At 43.0% G+C, this 26,328-nt stretch overlaps 3 protein-coding genes across 8 annotated transcripts in view; all 3 read right to left on the reverse strand.

The window, feature by feature from the left end:
• Positions 1-10,900, reverse strand: part of LOC308580649 (uncharacterized protein) — a 28,918-nt gene extending 18,018 nt beyond the window's left edge. The window contains exon 1 of the mRNA XM_081182607.1: positions 10,845-10,900. Coding sequence (XP_081038733.1) covers positions 10,845-10,881 — 37 coding nt within the window. The 5' untranslated portion in view covers positions 10,882-10,900. The remainder of the gene's footprint in view (positions 1-10,844) is intronic.
• LOC308580618 (uncharacterized protein) overlaps positions 1,309-26,328 on the reverse strand; it is a 40,497-nt gene continuing 15,477 nt past the window's right edge. For 2 of the 6 annotated variants that reach the window (XM_081182536.1, XM_081182538.1), the window contains exon 2: positions 23,057-25,009. In XM_081182536.1, the coding sequence (XP_081038662.1) occupies positions 23,214-25,009 (1,796 nt within the window). In that variant the 3' untranslated portion in view covers positions 23,057-23,213. Of the gene's footprint in view, positions 4,973-19,841; positions 20,850-23,056; positions 25,010-26,328 lie in introns of those variants that run through there. The other 4 variants (XM_081182537.1, XM_081182539.1, XR_014004838.1 and 1 more) reach the window with 3 other exon arrangements.
• Positions 19,842-23,057, reverse strand: LOC308581203 (uncharacterized protein; the record flags this gene model as incomplete). The annotated part of the gene is made up of 1 exon (XM_081183729.1): positions 19,842-23,057. A coding segment is annotated over one exon (936 nt), but the record flags the coding sequence as incomplete, so codon positions are not given.

Below are 26,328 nucleotides of genomic sequence, written 5' to 3' on the forward strand. Positions count from 1 at the left end.
CTGTCTCGCTAACACATATGTATTTTGAAATGTTTGACTGCTCTTCCGTGCAAAACTGATGTATCTAAAAATTGTATTTAAAACATAATTGGGTTTTTTAATGTGTGCTGGATGAGGTTGCATCTTCTTCCTTTCCCAGATTATAAGATAAACAAATACCTGCACATAGCTGCATAGTGGATTTCACATTTCCAGACTGTGTGTGTGTGTGTGTGTGGGAAATTCTAGGGGAGGGGAGAGGTGGGGGGAGAACACATAGCCCAAATATATCCCACCAGGAACCGGCCACTGCCTGGATATTTCGGAGACATAAAACTGAAATCCCTCCTAGGCATATGAAGGTGAAGAAGCACACATCCTGAAACAGTGACCTATTAACACTCTAGACACAGGCTGGAAAATCAGTGCATCTTCTATACTGTTCTAATTTCTCTCTCGACCAAATGCGTCATGGACTTTGAAGACACTCGATCTCAGAACGCAAGGGAGAAGCGTGCTAAGAGGACGACATGCATGGCAAACCCTAACTGTCAGGGAACAGACATCGGAGCCAGAAGTGGAGGCAGGGCTCCCAAGCGATGCCAGAGAAGGGCCAAGCAGGGAGAGAGGGGACTAAGCAGCTGGGGAAGGAAATCAGCATAACACCAGGGATAAAGGAGGGCGGATGGGGGAATCGGAGAGAGGGCTCCAAGACTCTTCGCTGGAGACCAGCGGGGAGAGCACAGGTCCTCCGCTACCCACACCCACCCTGCACAGAAGACTTCCGCGCAGGGAAAGTAGGCGTAGACTTGGCGTCAAAGAACTTCTTTGCTGGAAGAAGTTCAAGAAACGCCCACTGACGGATTCTGCTAGCGACTGAACAGCCACAAAGTGAAGGGCTGTCCAGCCAGGAAAGGTTTAACTAGGCTACCTAGCCAGGAGTGGCGGCAACTTACGCACGGGCAACCCCATATAACCATTACACTAACCATGATCAACTCCCACCTGGAAACCTATGTCCCCACTGTGGAAGGACGTGTGGGTCCAGAATTGGCCTCCACAGTCACTTACGGATTCATTGGGGTTTTTTAATAAAATGTTATTCATTTTTCTTTTTCATTCATTACATACATCTCAAAGTCTTAACCTTTACTATGTATTCCTTCTTCCCTCTCCTCCTAGGCTTCCCCAACTTCTGCTTCCGGTTTGTTACTCTTTTCACCCACCTTGCTACCTCCTAACAGAAAAAGTTATTAATAACATAACATCAAACCTAAATACATAAAAGTAAACACACCATATTTCTATCTTCTACACATTTTCTAATACTAATAGTGTGAATGTTTATTTAAATCCTGCCATCAAGCCTATCGACTTTCTTTGTTTCTATACATGGTTCCCATTGTTTTTCAGAGTCTCTGTTGTCCTTTTCTCTTAGTCTGTCTGTCATTTTTGCCAGTTCTACATCATCATCATCATCATTTTTAATTTGTATACCGCCTTTCTATCTTACAATACTCAAGGCGGTTTACAAGCTGAAGAAGCAAAAAATGTACATCTTATAGCAATCTAATGCAATACAAAAATGTGATAATAAAACGTAACTTTAAAATAGGCAACCTCCATCCAATAAGTAACATTCAACAATTAGAATAGTATAAAATAATAATATCAACATATAAAAGTTAAACAGAAACCCACTCAACAGTTACAATAATATCTAAACTGTAATCAATAAGACAATGGCAAGCCACGGTACATAAAACAATATGCTACACATTGAGAAGCAGAGAGTGGGGCAAGGCAGGTGGAAGGAGGCCTTGCCTGATGGAGTCTCTCCCCTCACAGTTCATCAACTTCTCTTGCCATTGTTCTTTACTTGGTATTTCTCCAGTCTTCCAATTTTGTGCAATCAACATTCTTGCTGCTGTAGTGGCACACATAAATAAAGTCCTCTTTTCTTTCCTTATGTCTTGGCCTAAAATACCTAGTAAGAAGGCTTCTGGTTTTTTTAGAAAAGTTATTTTCACCATTTTCTTCAATTCATTATTTATCATTTCCCTATAGGCTTTTACCTTTTTACAATCCCACCACATATGATAAAACGTACCTTCTATTTCACATCTCCAACACTCTATTTTCATTTTTATACATTTGTTCCAGTTTAAGCGGTGATAGATACCATCTATACATCATTTTCATATAGGGCTCTCTCAATAGTATACAATCTGCAAATTTCAAATTTACTTTCCACAATTTTACCCAATCTTCAAATTGTATGTTATGGCCCATTATTTAATCATTACCAATTTTACTTCTTCGTCTTTGGTTTCCCACTCCAAAAGAATGTTATATGCCTTTTAAGAATAATTTTGTACTTTCTTCTATCACTGCCTCTTTGGAATTTGGAAACTGACTATGAGAAGCCTTTCTTATTGTCCTCTTTAAAGATATCCTTTAATTGTCTATGATGCAGCCATCTTTGAAGATGTTCTTTTATTTCGTCATATTCTTTCCATTGCCTCTATTCCGGCCACTGCCTGGATATTTCAGAGACATAAAACTGAAATCCCTGCTAGGCAGATGAAGGTGAAGAAACACACATCCTGGAACAGTGACCTATTAACACTCTAGACACAGGCTGGAAAATACTATATTGAAATATTCTATACTGTTCTAATGTCTCTCTCAACCAAAGGGGTCATGGACTTTGAAGACACTCGAACTCAGGACGCAAGGGAGAAGCGTGCTAAGAGGAAGGCATGCATGGCAAACCCCAGCCATGATCAACTCCCACCTGGAAAGCTATGTCCCCACTGTGGAAGGATGTGTGGGTCCAGAACTGGCCTCCAAAGTCACTTACGGACTCACTGTTAAGACTGTGTTCATGGAAGACAATTTTACTCTGCTACGCCAAAGAAGAATAATTTCTCTCTTGACTGCGTATTGAGGCTTATTATACAATATATGTTATTCAACAGCATTTGTTCATTAGAGCTGTGATCTGAGGGGCTATACTCTCATTGCAAAGATACGTCATTTACATACGTCAACAGAATACCAGAGAATGCATTTGTGTCTATGAAAAATATCAGATCAATTCACACCAGATTAACAAATTTTGGGGATGGGAGAAATATTAAATCACCACTATATACAAGTGATGAATACATGGGAAATAACGCATGAGAAAGAAAATAGAACATAGCTATGTAAATCTAACTCTGATCCGGAGAATAATCTGCAACACAGCCACTAAAAGGAATAAAAGTTCTAATGCAAGCAAATTCTAATTCTGAACACAATCATTGTTTTACTCTCTGTAGGAGTTATTTGATATGATTAAATATCTTCCCACACTCCAACCTTTCTGTTTCCCTTGTACAGGTTCTTTTCAGTTTAGTAAGGGAGTCCTTGTCACATAAGTTCTTTCTATAGGCCAAACATTTCTAAGATTTCCTCCCTGTATGAGTTCTTTGATGCGACTTAAGGGAGCTACTGTGACTGAAGCTCCTTCCACACTCCGAACATGTATATGGTTTCTCTCTTGTATGACTTCGTTGATGCAACGTAAGGGAGCTACTGCACCTAAAGCTCCTACCACACTCCGAACATGTATACGGTTTCTCTCCTGTATGAGTTCTTTCATGCGACTTAAGGGAGCTACTGTGACTGAAGCTCCTTCCACACTCCGAACATGTATACGGTTTCTCTCCTGTATGAGTTCTTTCATGCGACTTAAGGGAGCTACTGCACCTGAAGCTCGTTCCACACTCCGAACATGTATATGGTTTCTCTCTTGTATGAGTTCGTTGATGCAATGTAAGGGAGCTACTGCACCTAAAGCTCCTTCCACACTCCGAACATGTATACGGTTTCTCTCCTGTATGAGTTCTTTGATGCAATGTAAGGGAGCTACCACGACTGAAGCTCTTGCCACACTCCCAACATTTATACGCTTTCTCTCCTGTGTGCAATCTTTGATGCAAGGTAAGGCTGCCACTCTGGCTGAAGCTCTTTCCACACTCCAAACATGTATATGGTTTCTCCCCTGTATGAATCCTTTCATGCGAGGAAAGGGAGTCGATGCGACTGAAGCTCCTGCCACATTCCCAGCATTTATAAGGTTTGCTGCCTCTATGAGTTTGTTGATGTCTAGTAAGCCCATTGCTGCGAGCGAAGCTCATTCCACACTCCAAACACGTATGCTGTTTCTCCCCTGTATGAGTTCGTTGATGCGACTTAAGGTGGCTACTGTGACTGAAGCTCCTTCCACACTCCGAACATGTATACGGTTTCTCCCCTGTATGAGTTCGTTGATGCGAGGTAAGGCCACCAGTGTGATTGAAGCTTTTTCCACACTCTGAACATGTATACGGTTTCTCCCCTGTATGAGATCTTTTATGCAATTTAAGGGTACTATGTTCACTGAAGCTTTTTCCACACTCTGAACATTTATAGGGTTTCTCCCCTGTATGAGATCTTTGGTGCCTGGTAAGGCTACGATTGTCACGGAAGCTCTTCCCACACTCCAAACATTTATAAGGTTTCTCCCCTGTATGAGTTCCTTGATGGGACTTAAGATTGCTACTCTTACTGAAGCTCTTTCCACACTCCAAACATGTATACGGTTTCTCCCCTGTATGAGATCTTTGATGCGAGGTAAGGGCACTACTGTTACTGAAGCTCTTTTCACACTCCAAACATGTATACGGTTTCTCCCCTGTATGAGATCTTTGATGCGAGGTAAGGGCACTACTGTTACTGAAGCTCTTTTCACACTCCAAACATTTATAAGGTTTCTCCTCTCTGGGAATTTGATTTTCACCACCCTGAGACATACAAGAGTCACCCTCCGGCTTCTGCTTTCGTCTCCTCTCTCGCCTTCTGCCTCCATCTTGAACCCTCAGCTTCCTTTGCTCCCCCTCCTCTTTGGATCCTTTTGATGACACTTCTGAATGTTCCCCTTCTACCAGGATCCCTTCAACATCTCCTGATGGAATAAAAAGGCAAACTGATGAAATGCTAAAGGAGCGTCTTCACCCCAATCATTCAGTCAGGACACAGAGATCCAGGTCCCAGGGCCTTGTGGCAGTTCCCTCACTGTGAGAAGGGAAGTTATAGGGAACAAGGCAGAGGGCCTTCTTGGCAGTGGTGCCCACCCTGTGGAACACCCTCCGGTCAGTTGTCAAAAAAATAACTATGCAAATTTTAGAAGACAACTGGAGGCAACACTGTGTAGGGAAGTTTTTAATGTTTTATGTTTTATTGTGCTTTTATATTTGTTGGAAGCCAGCTAGAGTGGCTGGGGCAACCCAGTCCAATCCGTGGGGTACAAATAATGAAAGTATTAATGTTAGTATTATTATTTATTGATACCACCCTATACCCGGAGGTCTCAGCGTGGTTCACAAAAAGGTCACATCATATATAATCAGAATAAAAATACCAACCCAATAACACCCCCCCCCCAAAAAGAGCCACGTTTGAAGAAGACTACAGGATGTCAAAGATATCTAGCAAAAGCCTGGTTAAAAAGGAACATGTTTGCATGGCACCCAAAGGTGTAAACCCCTTCATGGACCACTGCTTTGTCGTGGCAAAGGGGCTTGAATAACTCAGAGAAGCTATGACCTATGCCGTGCAGGGCCACCTAAGACAGACAGGTCAGCCAAGAGTTCAGACTAAATGTGATCCACCTGGAGAAGAAACTGGCAACCCACTCCAGTATTTTGCCATGAAAGCTTCATGGACATAGACTCTAGGAGTCTTGGTTGACCACAAACTTGACATGAGACAACAGTGTGACGCGGCAGCTAAAAAAGCCAATGCAATTCTGGGCTGCATCAATAGGAGTATAGCATCTAGATCAAGGGAAGTAATAGTGCCACTGTATTCTGCTCTGGTCAGACCACACCTGGAGTACTGTGTCCAGTTCTGGGCACCACAATTCAAGAAGGACACTGACAAACTGGAACGTGTCCAGAGGAGGGCAACCAAAATGGTCAAAGGCCTGGAAACAATGCCTTATGAGGAACGGCTAAGGGAGCTGGGCATGTTTAGCCTGGAGAAGAGGAGGTTAAGGGGTGATATGATAGCCATGTTCAAATATATAAAAGGATGTCACATAGAGGAGGGAGAAAGGTTGTTTTCTGCTGCTCCAGAGAAGCGGACATGGAGCAATGGATCCAAACTACAAGAAAGAAGATTCCACCTAAACATTAGGAAGAACTTCCTGACAGTAAGAGCTGTTCGACAGTGGAATTTGCTGCGAAGGAGTGTGGTGGAGTCTCCTTCTTTGGAGGTCTTTAAGCAGAGGCTTGACAACCATATGTCAGGAGTGCTCTGATGGTGTTTCCTGCTTGGCAGTGGGTTGGACTCGATGGCCCTTGTGGTCTCTTCCAACTCTATGATTCTATGATTCTATGATTCTATAAAACAAGAAAAGCTTTGAGAAGAAAGCAACTGTTTCCAAGGCATGCTCTGATTCATGGGGTCATGGAGAGTCGGAAACGACTAAGACGACTAAACAACAACAAAGGTTTATAAGGAAGGCGCCAGGCGAACTTCCCTGGGGAGAGCATTCCACAGACAGGGAGCCCCTGCAGAGAAGGCCCTGTTCTCGTGTTGCCACCCTCCGGACCACTTGAGGAGGAGGCCCACGAAGGAGGGCCTCATAAGGGGATCTCAGGGTCCAGGTAGGTTCATATGGAAAGAAGCAGTCCTTGAAGTATTCCTGGTCCTGAGCCATTTTAGGCTTTACAAGTCAAAACCAGCAATTTGAATTGGACCCAGAAACTAATTGGTAGCCAGTGCAGTCAGACCAGGATGGGTGTAATATGCTCAAACCGCCGGCGAGCAAGCAGGCCGCTGAATTCTGCACTAGCTGAAGTTTCCAAACTGTCTTCAGAGGCAGTCTACGTATAACGCCTATCTATATCTAACCTTGAAGTTCCCGGAGCATAGACACCGGTATATAGGCTATCCCTGTCCAGAAAGGGGTGTAGCTGGGCCACCAGCCTACGCTGACGTGATGGAAGGCACTCTTGGCCACTTGAGCCTCGAGCGATAGCAAAGGATCCAGGAGAATCCCCAAGCGATGAACCTGCTCCTCCAGAGGAAGTGTAACCCCATCAAGAGTAGGTGACCTCCTAGCCATCTGCTCTAGGAACCACCCCCTAACTGAGCCTTATCTGGAGTGAGCTTCAATTTGTTGGCTCTCATCCAGTCCATTACCCAGGCAAGACACTGGTCTAGCACTTCCACTGCCTCATCTACAGATAGAAAGGAGAAATAGAGCTGAGTGTCATCAGCATACTGCTGGCAACGTACTCCAAACCTCTCGATAACCCCTCCCAGCGATTTCATGTAGATGTTAAACAACAAGGGGGATTGGATTGGGCCCTGCGGAACCCCACATTGAAGCTTCCATGGGGCTGAAATGAATTCCCCAAGTAACACCTTCTGGGAACGACCATCCAAGTAGGACTGGAACCACTGCAAAGCAGTGCCACCCACCCCCAGTTCAGAGAGTCGCTCCAGAAGGATACCATGGTGGATGCTATTGAAAACCGCTGAGAGGTGGAGAACAATGAACAGGGACACATTTCCCTTGTCTCTGTCTCGACAGAGGTCATCCTAGAGGGCCACCAAAGCAGTTTCCGTGCCAAAACCAGGCCTAAACCCTGATTGAAATGGATCCAGAAAATCAGTTTCTTCCAAAAGCACCTGGATCTGGTCTGCGACCACTCGCTCCAGAACCTTGACCAGGAAAGGGAGATCAACAACTGGCCGGTAGTTAGGCTTTCTGAATTCAGGGGATGCTTCTTAAGGAGTAGTTTTACCTCTGCCTCCTTCAAACATGGAGGGACCACCCCCTCTTGTAAAGAGGCACTGATCATCTCCCTGGCCCAGCCAGCTGTTCCCTCCCTGCTGGTTTTTATCAGCCAAGAGGCGAAAGGGTCAAGAGTACAAATGGTCACCCTGACTGATCCAAGCACCTTGTCCATATCCTCGAGCCTGACCAACTGAAAAAACTCATCCAACACAACAGGACTAGACTGTGCTCTGGACAACCCATGAGACTCATCTGCTGTAACAGCAGAGTCAAGATCATGGTGGATGCAAGCAATTTTATCTCCTTCTTTTTCCTCAATAAAGTTTATTATAGAAAGTATATATACAATCAATATACCATTCATAAAATAAAAGAGTCCAACATAAAGATATATAAAATAAAAATTCCAACACTGGGACTTCCCTCCGCCTCAGCTCGACATCTTTCAATATTCTATGCTCTTATTTACATTGTGTTTTTGATAGTATTCAACATTCACCTATTATTAATTTGTCATAATCTGATTCAACTTTACATCCTTAGTCCATACATATCAACAGGTTTTCTTTAGAACAGTGTTTTTTCATTTGGTCCTCAAAGCATTTCCATTCCTTCCTTAAATTCTGGTTTGACTGGTGTCTTATGGCTGCTGTTAGTTTGGCCAATTCTATAAAGTCACATAATTTACTTATCCAGTCTTCTTTTGTGGGAATAATGCCCCCTTTCCAATTTTTAGCAAGTAATAATCTGGCTGCAGCTGTGGCATATAAGAATAACCTTTTGATATCCTGTGGGGTGTCCTTTCCTATAATGCCCATTAGGCATGCCTCTGGCTTTTTTTCTATAGGAGCTTTCAGCATCTTTCTTAGCTCTTCATGGATACACCCCCAAAATTTATTAATTTTCTCACAGCTCCACCATACATGTATCATTGTTTCCTCTGCATTACTGCATTTCCAACATCGGTTGGATTTGAGTTTACATATCTTGGCTAGTTTGGAAGGTGTCACATACCACCTGTATAACATTTCCATTCAGTTTTCCTTGATAGTATAACAGGCAGTAAATCTGATATCTAACCTCCAGAGTCTCTCCCACTGTTCCATCTGTATTGTGGGGCCCATGTCCTGGGCCCATTTAACCATTACATCCTTTACTTCCTCATCTTTCAGATACCATTCCAATAACAGTTTTAGATAATTTTTTTTTTGTCATTTCGTAATAATGCTTTTTGTAGTTTGGATTCATCTTTCCCAAAGCCAATTTTTTGGTGATATGGAAGCCAATCGGTGACGTAGTGCCTTCTCTCTCCAAATGTTTTCAATCTCAGATGTCCTTGTCTTTTTTTAATAATTGACTGTAGGTTGCCCAATTTCCCTCCATATTTATTTTTTTGACTGCAAAGGTCTCTACTGGGGACAGCCACCATGGTGTTTGGGGTTCTAATAATGGTTGGTATTTTGTCCACACTTTATAAAGAGCATTTCTGACTATATGATTAGTGAACCCTCTGTGGACTTTGACTTTATGCCATCCATACCTGTTGTTGCAACTCTCCAAATCAAGTATATGTTTTCTCTAATAAGATCCAATCCTTAATCCAACATAGGCACAAGGCTTTGAAATATGTTCTTAAATCAGGGAGTGCGAAACCCGCCCCTTTCTTTTTTTGTCAGTCAGTAATTTGTATTTTATGTGTGGTTTCTTATCCTGCCATATGAACCTGGTCAGATCTCTCCTGCAGTCGACATAGCATTGTGGCAAGCAATTTTAACAACAACATGCTTTGCAAAGAAGACAAAGCGAGCTACCATTGGTTCTACCAGCTCCTTTGGGCCAGCCTGTAAAAGGCCCCGTACAACCCGGAAAAGTTCTGCCAGACGACATAATGAGGAGGCAATGGAGGCAAAAAACTATGCTTTCTTTGCTGCCTTCACTGCCACTAGGTAGGCTTGATAATGAGCCCTTACCAGTGTTTGGTTGCATTAATTAGGATCTTTCATCCAGTTGTGTTCAGTCTCCCAGCTTGGAGTGTATTAGGGGGCCAATTGGGCTCCACAAAGTGGGAGAGGACGCTCAGGGAAATTCGTATTACTAGTAGTATTATCATTATTAGCCTGTCGGTATAAGGCCGCAGCAACACATGGACTTTTAATGTGGACTTGAAGTTGCTTGATTCTCCTTTTTATAAAAACCTCTTCTGCCCAGAACTGCTCTTGCAGAAACTGCTGTTTAACTGAAACACAAATAATTCAAAATGTGTGTGTTGGGGGATGTTATTGGGTTGTTTTTGTAGTCCCACGCAGGTAGTCCCACGCAGAGCGCATTGCAGTAGTCCAAGCGGGAGATAACCAGTGCATGCACCACTCTGGCGAGACAGTCCGTGGGCAGGTAGGGTCTCAGCCTGTGTCCCAGATGGAGCTGGTAAACAGCTGCCCTGGACACAGAATTGACCTGCGCCTCCATGGACAGCTGTGAGTCCAAAATGACTCCCAGGCTGCGCACCTGGTCCTTCAGGGGCACAGTTACCCCATTCAGGACCAGGGAGTCCCCCACGCCAACCTGCCCCCCAAAAACAGTACTTGTGTCTTGTCAGGATTCAACCTCAATCTGTTAGCCGCCATCCATCCTTCCCCGCCTTCACTGGTTCCCATTTGAAAGAGAGGCAGAGCTGGGTCTCATCCGCATATTGATGGACACCCAGTCCAACCCCCCTGATGATCTCTCCCAGCGGCTGCATGCAGATGTTAAAAAGCGGGGGTATTATGGGAAACATATGGGAAATACCCTTTGCAAAAGCGTGTGCATTAGGCGAGATCTGCACCGAAATGCTGACCAACTTTCAAGAGCTCTATTTAAAAATAATAAGATGTGAAAATCTGGACAAATTGATGACTAGAAAAAGGAGACAGAGGAAAAGAACTTACATTGAAATGGTTTGCCTAATGGGGTTTTTTCACCCCTCCCCACACTCCCTCCAGCTGCACCCCCCCCGTCTCTCCCCCTTTATATAATACATACGACCCACCTCCAGCGCCTCTGCGAGGAAGGAAAGCCGCCGCCATGACAGGTATCTCTCCCCCCACCCCCCCCAGGAGCGGGACAGGAAGCGGAAGCTGCAATTCTCCCGACAGCCTTTCCCCCCCCTCCGCTCTAGGAATATCAGTTCTGTCGCCGCTGCTGTTAACCGTTTCAGAGCCGAGCGGCAGGAGCCTCTGGGCTTCTCCGGGCAAAGAGCGAGGAGAGGCGCTGGTCTCGCCTCCGGAAAGCCCCGCTGGATCAGCTGCGCGGAAGCCCTAAAACGTTTTCTAAACTATTTATTATTATAATTATTTTCAATTTTCAAATTAACGTTTTTTTCTTTTGGTACATACATATCCAATCCAAATTTGCAATAACTGACCCCCCCTTTCCATTCCCCCCTTTTATTCTCCTTGCATATAATTACTATATATTTCCTCAATTAATTTCACCTTCATTCCCCTCTCCTAATTCTATTTTTAGTTCATAAATGTTACATGAAACCTGCCAATGTTTTGACGTTTTTGCAGTGTTCTCTAAAATAGTCTATAAAGTTTTCCCATTCTAGATTGAATTTTTTCTCATCTTGGTGCCTGATCTTCACGGAAAGTTTAGCCATTTCGGCAGAGTCCATCATCTTTCCATTCTTCTTTCATTGGGACCTTGTCTTCTTTCCACATTTTCCTATGTGGTGGACGTGTAAAAAAGTAAAGGGCTTCTGGGAAATTTTTAAAAATTCTTAAAATTACGTTTGTTAAGAAAACCCAGAGGCTTTTTTACTAGGTGTAATAGGAGAAAAAATGCCAAGGAAGCAAAAGAGACTGTTTATTTATGCGATTACAGCGGCCAGAGGCTACTATCCTAGACGTGGTGGAAAGAAGTAAAGGTCCCAAAGAAAGAAGAATGGATAATTAAGATGATTGACTATGCCGAAATGGCTAATCTTACCGATCAAATGAGAAAAAATTCAATCAAGAATGGAGAAACTTTATAGACTATTTTAGAGAACATGAGTTTGTTGATCTCAATGGTCACCTAGTCCAACCCCATATATGTGTATATATGATAAATATGTAGCTTCCTCATCTCCGCTGAGATGTACAGAGGCAATACTGAGCCACCCACTTGGAAGGCTTAAAAAAGAGGATTGTATAAATTCGGGACTAGGCTGTCAGTGGCTACACACCCTGATGTCTATGTTGTATTTATTTATTTATTTTTACAGTGGTACCTCAGGTTACAGATGCTCCAGGTTACAGACTCTGCTAAACCATAAATAGTACCTCAGGTTAAGAACTTTGCTTCAGGATGAGAACAGAAATCGTGTGGTGGCAGCAGGAGGCACCATTTGCTAAAGTGGTACCTCAGGTTAAGAACAGTTTCAGGTTAAGAATGGACCTCCAGAACGAATTAAGTTCTTAACCTGAGGTACCACTGTATTATCTACAGATAACGTCTGGCCGAGGGAACCGGCGTACAGCTTCCGGGTCATGTGGCCAGCATGACCAAGCAGTTTCTGGCGAACCAGAGCAGCGCACGGAAACGCCGTTTACCTTCCCGCCGGAGCGGTACCTATTTATGTACTTGCACTTTGACGTGCTTTCGAACTGTTAGGTTGGCAGTAGCAGGGACCGAGCAACGGGAGCTCATCCTGTCACCGGGATTCGAACCACCAACCTTCTGATCGGCGAGTCCTAGGCTCTGTGGTTTAACCCACAGCACAACCCGCGTCCCATTTTATAGTTTGGGGTAAGGCGATTGGTTTTTTATGGGGGTTGTTTTGATTTTTATTATGTATTTTGTGGTTTAATATACTGATTTTATTCTGAGACCCCTGGGTATAGGGCAGTATATAACAATGATGGGAATCAGAAAAATTTGGGAGCCACTGTGTTAAAAGGGGAGGGGGTCACAGATTGCATTTCAACTTTTCTGCGTTATTTATGTTCCTACCTTGTGAATAGGCTGGGCGAGGGGTGGGTGGGTATATGGGCAGCTTCCATAGAGTCGTTGAGTTGGAAGGGACCCCGAGGGTCCTCTAGTCCAGCCCCCTGCAATACAGGAATCTCAGCTAAAGCATCCCTGACATATGGCCATCCAACCTCTGCTTGAAAACCTCCAAGGAAGGGGAGACCATTCACTGTCAAACACAGATTCCTGTAAGCAATCACATTGGGACAGAACTGGATCTGAGCCAGGTGGCACAAATAGTGAGGGAAGGATCTGTAACACCCCAGACCTTTGGGGAAAGCCTGCAGAGTTCAGGCAAGCAGAGAGGAAAGAAAAGCATAATTTCCTCTCTCACTGCATTTAACCCTCAGAGGACCAAAATCTCTTCTGCCAGGGGAATCCCAAAACTGAATTTATCCGCTTTTCCCTGAGATTAAGCACCTGTTGGGAACAGTGGGACTGACTCTTGAGAAAACCTGCATGGGGGGTGGGGGGTTGTAAATGGCTTCTTAGGAATTGCATACTTTTTTTTGGCTATTTCATCTTTTGTAGGCTTTACATGCAGCTGTGCATATATGGTTGGGATTTTTTAAATCCACAGTTCAGGAAAAATAAAACAATGACATTATCAGTAAATAAAAATTAAAATGACTATTTTCTTATTAAAAATAATTAAAATAAATGGTAAACATGGATTGAAACATAGTGAAAGTGACTGCCTCGTATCAATAGGCAGCGAGTTCGAAAGCTGGATACAGATATTTTTCCTATTTTTTCACTGCCCTGTTGGGCAAATCCGGTACATTGTATTTCCAAAATTAATATCCTAACAAGTCGCATGTGCACAGAGAAACAGATCCCCACAACGAACCAAGGTTTCCTGGCTTAGATCCAGGCGTTCCTGTGGACGTCAGCAGCAAACCCGGCCTTAAGGAACTGCTTGCCGCCTTCTCTGGTTGGAGAATGGGCAACCTTTGGCACAAGAAGTGGCAGAGCAGGAAACAGACACATTGGCAAGCAATGGCTTGTGCAAGCCTTATAGTCAATGACACACATGGGGGGGGGGAATAGGGCTGGGGGACACCAGTGGGCAGCTTCTGACAAGGCAACACAGACAGTGGCATGAGCCTGAACAGCAGCAGATCCCATGGCTGCAAGGACGCAGAAATACACAAGCTCAGCAAGGCAGGGGGAGAGACGTCATCAGAGGAAGAGGCCGTTTGCTCCCTGAACTCCTCTCTAATTGGAGCTATGAAAGATGCCATCTACAATTGAATCAGTGCAGTTCACGTCCGTATCCTCACCTTTCACTAAAGAAGGATTCCCACACTTGGGTCTCCAGATCTTTCGGGACTACAACTCCCATCACTCCCAGCTAGCAGTCACAAGGGATGATGGGAATCGTAGTCCAAAAACAGCTAGAGACCCAAGCCTGCACTAGAGTACCTAGGGCAACTGTTTTCCTAACACAGGCATTTTTTACATTTTGGTGCAAATATATCTTAAAAACTGAATTATAAAAGAATTCAATCTTTAGCATTGCCTGCTAGATGAGGTTGGATTTCCTTTTGGGGTCTGGGGTTCAGCAGCTCTTTGCCAGGAATTCCCAGGAAGGGCTTGCACCTTGTCATGGGAAGGGCAAGCATTTTAGTGAACGACAGACATATGGGGGGGGGGGGACGGACCAGAGGACAGTTTCTAACAGGCATCCCTTGAAGAAGATGGGTTAAGTTTCCTGGACTATGACCTGCACTATCAGTGATTTGATCAGCAGAGTTGAGGACCAAAATATCACCTTTCACTAGACTATGCAACAGGGAAACTGTCCCGCTAACACACATGAATTTTTAAATCTTTGATTGCTCTTCTGTGCAAATCTGATGTATCTAAAAATTGTAATTAAAACATAATTTGGTTTTTTTTAGTGTTGTGTTCTGGATGAGGTTGCATCTTCTTCCGTTGCCAGATTACCAAATAAGCAAATACCTGGACACAGCTGCATAGTGGATTTCACATTTTCAGAAGGGGGGGGGGAATACTAGTGGAGGGGAGAGCTGGGGAGGAGAACACAGCATACATGTTTTTCAACAACATTTATGCAGAAGAGGCTAAAAACAGTTAAACTAAAATCAACACAAGAGCATATTACAACTAAACATTGAGACAAATATCAAAATGTTGCACAATGAATCCATTAGCAGATTTATCAAATCATTGGCATCATCATTTAATATTTATATCCCACCTATCTGGCTGGGTTTCCCCAGCCACTCTGGGCGGCATACAGCACATAAAAAATTGTTAAAACATTAGACATTAAAAATTTCCCTATACAGAATTGCCTTCAGGTGTCTTCTAAAAGTGAGATAGTTGTTTATTTCCTTGATGTCCGATGGGAGGGCGTTCCACAGGGCGGGTGCCACTACCAAGAAGGCCCTCTGCCTGGTTCCCTGTAACCTGACTTCTTGCAGTGAGGGAACCATCAGAAGGCCCTCGGAGCTGGACCTCAGTGTCCAGGTTGGACGATGGGGGTGGAGGTGCTCCTACAGGTAGAATAGTTCTGGCCACGCCAACAAGGGTTGGTGAGAGACTTGTGATGAATACATGGAAAATGCATGGGAAAATAACAGAATACAGCTATGTAAACCTAACTCTGATCAGGAGAATAATCTGCAACACAGCAACTAAAAGGAATCAAAATTATAATGGAATCAAATTCTAACGCTGAACATAATCATTGGCTTACTCTCTGTAGGAGTTATTTGATATGATTAAAGATCTTCGCACACTCCAACCCTTTCTAAGATGTTTCCCTCGTACGAGTTCTTTACTGTTTAGGAAGGGAGCCCCTGTCAGTGAAGTTATTTCCATATGCCAAACATTTTTAAGATTTCCTCCCTATATGACTTCTTTGGTGTCTAGTAAGCTGATAACTGCGACTGAAGCTTCTTCCACACTCCGAACATGTATACGGTTTCTTTCCTGTATGAGTTCTTTGATGCAACTTAAGTGAGCTACCGCGACTGAAGCTTTTTCCACACTCCGAACATGTATACGGTTTCTCTCCTGTAGGAGTTCTTTGATGCAACGTGAGATGGCTACCGCGACAATGGTGCAATGGTGCAAAAACGTGGTTACAAAGCATGGATCCACAGGGATTCTCAGGATCTTTGCATTGGGTCACCCCAAATTCACCATCAGATCACATAGCATGTCCATGGCTACAGCCTGCACCAAAAAAATCACGCACCCACTGTTGCCTGGGGCTGCAATGGTGCAAAAACGTGGTTACAAAGCATGAATCCACAGGAAATCTCAGGATTTTTGCATTGGGTCACCCCAAATTCACCATCAGATCACATGTCTGTGGCCACAGCATGAAGCCCAAAAATGATACATCCACTGTTTCATTCAGAATGTTTTTCCCCTTGTTTTCCTCCTCTAAAAACGATGTGCGTGTTATGGTCAGGTGCGTTTTATAGAGTGAAAAATACGGTAATTGGTAGCCAGTGCAGTCAGACCTGGATCGGTGTAATATGCTCAAACCGTCTTACTCCAGTGAGCAACTTGGCCGCTGAATTCTGCACTAGCTGGTTTCCACACTGTCTTCAGAGGCAGCCCTAAGTATAATGCGTATCTGAATCTAACCTTGAAGTTCCCAGAGCATAGACAATGGTAGATAGGCTATCCCTGACCAAATAGGGGTGTAGCTGGGCTACCAGCTAAAGTTGATGAAAGGCACTCCAGCTAAAGCTGATGAAAGTTTAACTGAACAAGATTGTTAAGGAGCTTCCCCCACACATCCAAGAACAGATCCTCACAAACACACCATCAGAACCTCGACCAGGAACTTTCTATCTTCTACCTAAAATACACAAACCAGGAAATCCAGGATGCCCCATCATTTCAGGTATTGGCACTATTACAGTGGGTGTCTCCGGTTATATGGACTCTGTTCTGAAACCATATGCCATCAGTGCTCCCAGCTATGTACGTGACACCACAGATTTTCTGAGGAAAATACAATCTTTAAATAATCTTCCTAACAATACTATACTAGCTACTATGGATGTGGAATCTCTGTATACCAACATCCCACACAACGATGGTTTACAAGCTATAAGGAACACCATTTCAGATAAAACCACAGCGGACTTTGCTACCAAACTGCCAATTTGTCCTTACCCACAACAACTTCAAATTCGGTGATGACCTGTTCCTTCAGATTAGCGGCACAGCAATGGGCATCCGCATGGCCCCACAGTATGCCAACATCTTAATGGCAGATTTAGAACATTTCCTAAACTGCTACCCACTCAAACCTCTCTTGTACCTGCGATACATTGACGATATTTTTTATCATCTGGACACATGGTCAACAGACCCTGGACACCTTCCACCAGAAATTCAATGATTTTCACCCCACAATCAACCTAACAATGAATCAATCTATGCAAGAAATACATTTTTTGGACACTACTATAAAAATACAGGATGGGCGCATAGACACCACCTTATACCGTAAACCAACTGACCGACAAACATATCTACATGCCTCTAGCTACCATCCCAAACAGTCCATTGCATATAGCCAGGCACTACGTTACAGCCGCATCTGTTCCAATTCTACAGACAGAGACTCTCACCTAAGAGATCTACAGCAAACCTTTTTAGAACTAAAATACCCAGCAGATGAAGTTAGACAACAGATCAACAGAGCCAGACTGATACCCAGAGAGAACTTGCTGCAAGACAGACCCAAAAAAGAAAATAACAGGACACCTCTAGTCGTCACATATAGCTCCCAAGTTAAAACAGTACAACGCATCATCAGAGATCTACAACCTCTCCTGGACAATGACAGTTCTCTTTCTCAAGCTCTGGGAGGAAGACCTTTCATTGCCTACAGACAGCCACCCAATCTTAAACAACTCCTAACCCACAATAATACTACAACCAGACTCAACACGGACACTGGCACCAGAGCCTGCAATAAACCCAGATGCCAACTTTGCTGCCACATACACCTGGACAACACCATTACTGGCCCCAACAACATCACACATACCATCTCGGGACTATTTAATTGCTCATCGTCTAACATTGTGTATGCCATCAAATGCCAACAGTGTCCTTCAGCTCTCTATATTGGACAAACAGGCCAAACCTTATGCCAAAGAATAAACGGACATAAATCGGACAACAGGAATCACAAGACAGAGAAACCAGTAGGAGAACACTTCAATCTCCCAGGACATACTATACAAGATCTCAAAGTAGCTGTTCTATTACAAAGGAATTTCAGAAATAGACTGGAAAGAGAAGCTGCTGAATTGCAGCTTATTACCAAACTTAAAACCATGGAGAGACCTGGTCTGAACAAAGACCTTGGATTCTTATCTCATTATACATGACTAAACCATTTTTCACCTTTTCACCCCTGCTTTTTCCTGTAAGACCTATTGCAGTCGTTAAGAGTCGTCAACAGGCTCATCACAGCTATCTGCCAATCACCCATTCCCACCACCCTTCTGAGTAATACCCCCCCCCCACTTTCTAACTATATAGAAGGGTCTGGTGACTTCTGTTTCAGTGTATCTGAAGAAGTGTGTATGCACACGAAAGCTCATACCAAGAACTAACTTAGTTGGTCTTTAAGGTGCTACTGGAAGGAATTTTTCTATTTTGTTTTGACAATGTACAATAATGCCCTAGCTCAACTGAAAGAGCACTTTGACATGAAAGATCTTGGTGAGGTAAACAACTACCTATCTCTGGAAATAGAGAGAGATCAAGATGGTAACATTCTAGTACACCAGTCACGGAAAATTGCTGATGTGTTAAGCAAACTAAACCTGATGGATGCTAACCCTGTAGACACACCGATGACAACAGGTTATCAGGTAGATGACACTGAAGAAGCATTTTCTGACACTACACTGTACAGAAGTGTGCTAGGCATGCTAAACCTCATTGCCAGATGTTCTAGACCTGACATTGCTGTTAGCTGTAATTTGCTAAGCAGACAAGTAAACAATCCTACTGTTAAGGATTGGAAAGCTCTGAAACGCATAGCACGGTATTTGAAAGGCACTATGCATTACAGACTAAGATTTAACAATCAGAAATCTGGTGGTCTTGAGATATTTGCAGATGCAAGTTTTGGAAGTGACACTACAGACAGGAAAAGTACGTCTGGAGTTTGCTATATGTACAATCAGGGTCTATTTGATTGGTCATGCAAGAAGCAAACAACAGTTAGCTTAAGTACTTGTGAAGCTGAACTGAAAGTGAACTTATTCACTTAAAGATTGTGAATGGTTGTTACAATTGTGCAAAGACATGAAAATTCCTGTCAAATGTCCAATCCAGGTTTACCAGGACAACAAAGCATGTTTGGCTTTGCTGAATTCTGAAGGTTGTAAGCAAAGCACGAAGCACTTGCAATTGAAGTTGCAACATGCTAGGGAACGTATTCAGAAGGGACTCGTAACGGTGTCCTATATGCCAGGTAATGAAATTCCTGCTGATGTATTGTCCAAGATGTATTGTCAAGGGATCAACACTATACCTATGTGCAGAAGTTGGGTTTGTACTGATATTGTACGAACACGCTGCCCAGTGATGTTCACAGAAAGGGGGAGGATGTTGGTTTCTGCTTCCTTCACTGTGCAGCGAAGTGCTTGTCCCAAGACAGGTGTTTACATTCCGCAGTCAGCGTACTGTTGGGTTTTCCCACGGGAAAGGGAGACTGGATGTGACGTACACTGGTTTCCTGTTTTTCTCAGTTCTCTCTGTGCTTCCGAGGAGAGAGATTGCTTCTCTGCTCTCGCAGAGGCAGGATGCATTTCTGTAATCTATCAGATTTGAAGTGTAAATAAAGTAATGTAAAGTATGTGGCACGTACTCCTCATCCTTCCGCTGTGCACAGGAGCCTGCAAATACAACACTTGCTACCTCCTAACAGAAAAAGTTATTAATAACATAACATCAAACCTAAATACATAAAAGTAAACACACCATATTTCTCTATCTTCTAGACATTTTCTAATACTAATAGTGTGAATGTTTATTTAAATCCTGCCATCAAGTCTATCTTTGTTTCTTTGTTTCTATAAATGGTTCCCATTGTTTTTCAAAGTCGCTGTTGTCCTTTTCTCTTAGTGTGTCTGTAATTTTTGCCAGTTCTACATCATCGTCATCATCATTTTTAATTTGTATACCGCCTTTCTATATTAGAATACTCAAGGCGGCTTACAAGCTGAAGAAACAAAAAAATGTACATCTTATAACAATCTAATGCAATACAAAAATGTGATAATAAAACATAACTTTAAAATAGGCAACCTCCATCCAAAAAGTAACATTCAACAATCATTAGAACAGTATAAAATAATAATATCAACATATAAAAGTTAAACAGAAATCCACTCAACAGTTACAATAATATCTAAACTGTAATCAATAAAACAACGCAAGCCACAGTACATAAAACAATACAATACACATTGAGAAGCAGAGAGTGGGGCAAGGCAGGTGGAAGGAGGCCTTGCCTGATGTAGTCTCTCCCCTCACAGTTCATCAACTTCTCTTGCCATTGTTCTTTTTTTGGTATTTCTCCAGTCTTCCAATTTTGTGCAATCAACATTCTTGCTGCTGTAGTGGCATACATAAATAAAGTCCTCTTTTCTTTCCTTATGTCTTGGCCTAAAATACCTAGTAAGAAGGCTTCTGGTTTTTTTAGAAAAGTTATTTTCAACATTTTCTTAAATTCATTATTTATCATTTCCCAATAGGCTTTTACCTTTTCACAATCCCACCACATATGATAAAACGTACCTTCTATTTCACATCTCCAACACTCTCTTTTCATTTTTATACATTTGTTCCAGTTTAACCAGTGATAGATACCATCTATACATCATTTTCATATAGGTCTCTCTCAATAGTTTACAATCTGTAAATTTCAAATTTACTTTCCACAATTTTACCCAATCTTCAAATTGTATGTTATGGCCCATTTAATCATTACCAATTTTACTTCTTCGTCTTTGTTTTCCCACTCCAAAAGAATGTTATATGCCTTTTAAAAATAATTTTGTACTTTCTTCTATCACTGCCTCTTTGGAATTTGGAAACCGACTATGAGATGTCTTTCTTATTGTCCTCTTTAAAGATATCCTTTAATTGTCTATGATGCAGCCATCTTTGAAGATGTTCTTTTATTTCGTCATATTCTTTCCATTGCCTCTATTCTGGCCACTGCCTGGATATTTCGGAGACATAAAACTGAAATCCCTCCTAGGCAAATGAAGTTGAAGAAACACACATCCTGGAACAGTGACCTATTAACACTCTAGACACAGGCTGGAAAATACTATATTGAAATATTCTATACTGTTCTAATGTCTCTCTCAACCAAAGGGGTCATGGACTTTGAAGACACTCGAACTCAGAACGCAAGGGAGAAGCGTGCTAAGAGGAAGGCATGCATGGCAAACCCCAACCATGATCAACTCCCGCCTGGAAAGCTATGTCCCCACTGTGGAAGGATGTGTGGGTCCAGAATTGGCCTCCACAGTCACTTACGGACTCACTGTTAAGACTGTGTTCATGGAAGACAATTTTACTCTGCTACGCCAAAGAAGAATATTTTCTCTCTTGACTGTGTATTGAGGCTTATTATACAGTATATGTTTTTCAACAGCATTTGTTCATTAGAGCTGTGATCTGAGGGGCTATACTCTCATTGCAAAGATACGTCATTTACATACGTCAACAGAATACCAGCGAATGCACTTGTGTCTATGAAAAATATCAGATCAATTCACACCAGATTAACAAATTTTGGGGATGGAAGAAATATTAAAGCACCGCTATATACAAGTGATGAATACATCGGAAATAATGCATGAGAAAAAAAATAGAACATAGCTATGTAAATCTAACTCTGATCAGGAGAATAATCTGCAACACAGCCACTAAAAGGAATAAAAATTCTAATGGAAGCAAATTCGAATTCTGAATACAATCGTTGTTTTACTCTCTGTAGGAGTTATTTGATATGATTAAATATCTTCCCACACGCCAAGCCTTTCTGTTTCCCTTGTACGGGTTCTTTTCAGTTTAGTAAGGGAGTCCTTGTCACATAAGTTCTTTCTATAGGCCAACATTTCTAAGATTTCCTCCCTGTATGAGTTCTTTGATGCGACTTAAGATGGCTACTCTGACTGAAGCTCCTTCCACACTCCGAACATGTATACGGTTTCTCTCCTGTATGAGTTCTTTCATGCGACTTAAGGGAGTGACTGTGACTGAAGCTCCTTCCACACGCCTAACATGTATACGGTTTCTCTCCTGTATGAGTTCGTTGATGCAGTGTAAGAAAGCTACCACGACTGAAGCTCTTGCCACACTCCAAACATTTATACGGTTTCTCTCCTGTGTGCAATCTTTGATGCAAGGTAAGGCTGCAACTGTAGCTGAAGCTCTTTCCACACTCCAAACATGTATATGGTTTCTCTCCTGTATGAGTTCTTTCATGCGACTTAAGGGAGTGACTGTGACTGAAGCTCCTTCCACACTCCGAACATGTATACGGTTTCTCTCCTGTATGAGTTCTTTCATGCGACTTAAGGGAGGTACTGAACCTGAAGCTCCTTCCACACTCCGAACATGTATACAGTTTCTTTCTTGTATGAGTTCGTTGATGCAACGTAAGGTGGCTACTCTGACTGAAGCTCCTTCCACACTCCGAACATGTATACGGTTTCTCTCCTGTATGAGTTCGTTGATGCAGTGTAAGGAAGCTACCACGACTGAAGCTCTTGCCACACTCCAAACATTTATACGGTTTCTCTCCTGTGTGCAATCTTTGATGCAATGTAAGGGAGCTACCACGACTGAAGCTCTTGCCACACTCCGAACATGTATACGGTTTCTCACCTGTGTGCAATCTTTGATGCAATGTAAGGAAGCTACCACGACTGAAGCTCTTGCCACACTCCAAACATTTATACGGTTTCTCTCCTGTATGAGTTCGTTGATGCAACGTAAGGGAGCTACCATGACTGAAGTTCCTTCCACACTCCGAACATGTATACGGTTTCTCTCCTGTGTGCAATCTTTGATGCAATGTAAGGGAGCTACCACGACTGAAGCTCTTGCCACACTCCAAACATTTATACGGTTTCTCTCCTGTGTGCAATCTTTGATGCAAGGTAAGGCTGCAACTGTAGCTGAAGCTCTTTCCACACTCCAAACATGTATATCATTTCTCTCCTGTATGAGTTCTTTCATGCGACTTAAGGGAGTGACTGTGACTGAAGCTCCTTCCACACTCCGAACATGTATACGGTTTCTCTCCTGTATGAGTTCTTTCATGCGACTTAAGGGAGTGACTGTGACTGAAGCTCCTTCCACACTCCTAACATGTATACGGTTTCTCTCCTGTATGAGTTCGTTGATGCAATGTAAGGGAGCTACCACGACTGAAGCTCTTGCCACACTCAAAACATTTATACGGTTTCTCACCTGTGTGCAATCTTTGATGCAAGGTAAGGCTGCAACTGTAGCTGAAGCTCTTTCCACACTCCGTACATGTATATGGTTTCTCTCCTGTATGAGTTCTTTCATGCGACTTAAGGGAGTGACTGTGACTGAAGCTCCTTCCACACTCCGAACATGTATATGGTTTCTCTCCTGTATGAGTTCTTTCATGCGACTTAAGGGAGGTACTGCGCCTGAAGCTCCTTCCACACTCCGAACATGTATACGGTTTCTCTCCTGTGTGCAATCTTTGATGCAATGTAAGGGAGCTACCACGACTGAAGCTCTTGCCACACTCCGAACATGTATACGGTTTCTCACCTGTGTGCAATCTTTGATGCAATGTAAGGAAGCTACCACGACTGAAGCTCTTGCCACACTCCAAACATTTATACGGTTTCTCTCCTGTATGAGTTCGTTGATGCAACGTAAGGGAGTGACTGTGACTGAAGCTCCTTCCACACTCCGAACATGTATACGGTTTCTCTCCTGTATGAGTTCGTTGGTGCAGTGTAAGAAAGCTACCACGACTGAAGCTCTTGCCACACTCCAAACATTTATACGCTTTCTCTCCTGTGTGCAATCTTTGATGCAAGGTAAGGTTGCAACTGTAGCTGAATCTCTTTCCACACTCCAAACATGTATATCGTTGCTCTCCTGTATGAGTTCTTTCATGCGACTTAAGGGAGTGACTGTGACTGAAGCTCCTTCCACACTCCGAACATGTATATGGTTTCTCTCCTGTATGAGTTCTTTCATGAGACTTAAGGGAGTGACTGTGACTGAAGCTCCTTCCACACTCCGAACATGTATACGGTTTCTCTCCTGTATGAGTTCTTTCATGTGACTTAAGGGAGCTACTGCACCTGAAGCTCCTTCCACACTCCGAACATGTATACGGTTTCTCTCTTGTATGAGTTCGTTGATGCAACGTAAGGGAGCTACTCTGACTGAAGCTCCTTCCACACTCCGAACATGTATACGGTTTCTCTCCTGTATGAGTTCTTTGATGCAATGTAAGTAAGCTACCACGACTGAAGCTCTTGCCACACTCCAAACATTTATACGGTTTCTCTCCTGTGTGCAATCTTTGATGCAAGGTAAGGCTGCAACTGTAGCTGAAGCTCTTTCCACACTCCAAACATTTATATCGTTTCTCCCCTGTATGAATTCTTTCATGCGAGGAAAGGGAGTTGTTGCGACTGAAGCTCTTGCCACATTCCCAGCATTTATAAGGTTTGTTGCCTTGATGAGTTTGTTGATGTGTAGTAAGCCCATTGCTGCGAGCGAAGCTCATTCCACATTCCAAGCACGTATGCGGTTTCTCTCCTGTGTGCAATCTTTGATGTGAGGTAAGGCTGCCACTCTGGCTGAAGCTCCTTCCACACTCTGAACATGTATACGGTTTTTCCCCTGTATGAGATCTATGATGCACAGTAAGGGCACTACTGTTACTGAAGCCCTTTCCACACTCCAAACATTCATGCTTTTTCTCCTCTCTGGGAATTTGGTTTTCACCACCCTGAGACATACAAGAGTCACCCTCCGGCTTCTGCTTTCGTCTCCCCTCTCGCCTGCTGCCTCCATCTTGAACCCTCAGATCCCTTTGCTCTTTGGATCCTTTCGGTGACATTTCTGATTGTTCCCCTTCTGCCAGCATCCCTTCAACATCTCCTGATGGAATAAAAAGGCAAACTGATGAAATGCTAAAGGAGTGTCTTCACCCCAATCATTCAGTCAGGACACCAAGATCCAGGTCCCAGGGCCTTGTGGCAGTTCCCTCACTGTGAGAAGGGAAGTTACAGGGAACGAGGCAGAGGGCCTTCTTGGTAGTGGTGCCCACCCTGTGGAATGCCCTCCTGTGAGATGTCAGATAAATAACTATGCAACCTTTAGAAGACATCTGAAGGCAGCCATGTAGAGGCAAGTTTTTAATGATTTATGCTTTATTGTGCTTTTATATTTGTTGGAAGCCAGCTAGAGTGGCTGGGGCAACCCAGTGAGATGTGTGGGGTACAAATCATGAAAGTATTAATATTAGTATTATTATTTATTGAGTTTATATACCTCCCTATACCCAGAAGTCTCAGCGTGGTTCTCAGGAAAGATCACAGAATAAAAACAACAATCCAATAAAACCCCCTCCAAAAAAAAGTCACATTTGAAAAAGGATATAGGATGTCAAACATATCAACCAAAAGCCTGTTTAAAAAGGAACCTTTTTGCCTGGCATTTAAAGGTGTATAATGAAGGTGCCAGGAGAACATTCCTGGGGAAATGCATTCCACAGATGGGGAGCCACTGCAGAGAAGGCCCTGTTCTCGTGTTGCCACTCTCCGGATCTCTTGAGGAGGAGGCCCACGAAGGAGGGCCTCAGAATATGATCTCAGGGTTCGGGTAGGTTCTTTTTTTAAAAAAAAATTATGTAGATAACCAGGAACCAAACTCAAACAGTGAAACCCCCCAGGCGGCCGATACATTGGGTGTACATAAACAATAAAAACATATTCAAATCAACCATATGTACAATTCTATATATATTAAACTCCACACTCCATAAGATTTTAACATTTAATCACCCCATATTGTTCAAACCTACCCAAATAATTCAATATCTTCTAAAACCAGTCCTCCTCTTTCTCACTGACCTTAAACCCTTTCATTTTACGTACCTTCACAGTTAGGTATTCTAAAAAGATAATATTATTCAATTCTCCCCTCCATTTGTTCACCCCTGGCTCTTCTCCATTTTTCCAATTATTCGCTCTAACCTGTCTAGCTGCAATTACCATCAATTTTACCCATTTACATTCCTCTTTTGTTTTTAACCCGGTGCTACCCAAGCTAATAAGAACCATTACCGTATTTTTCCTTATATAACACACATATTTTTTCTCCCAAAAAGGAAGGGGAAATGTCTGTGTGTGTTATTGAGCGAATGTGTGGTCCCTGGAGCCAAATGGTGCGAGGGGAGGCAAAAAAAATCAGGCAAA

The sequence above is a fragment of the Podarcis bocagei genome (genome assembly GCF_964188305.1).
Source record: "Podarcis bocagei genome assembly, chromosome: 2".
Classification (NCBI taxonomy): domain Eukaryota; kingdom Metazoa; phylum Chordata; class Lepidosauria; order Squamata; family Lacertidae; genus Podarcis; species Podarcis bocagei.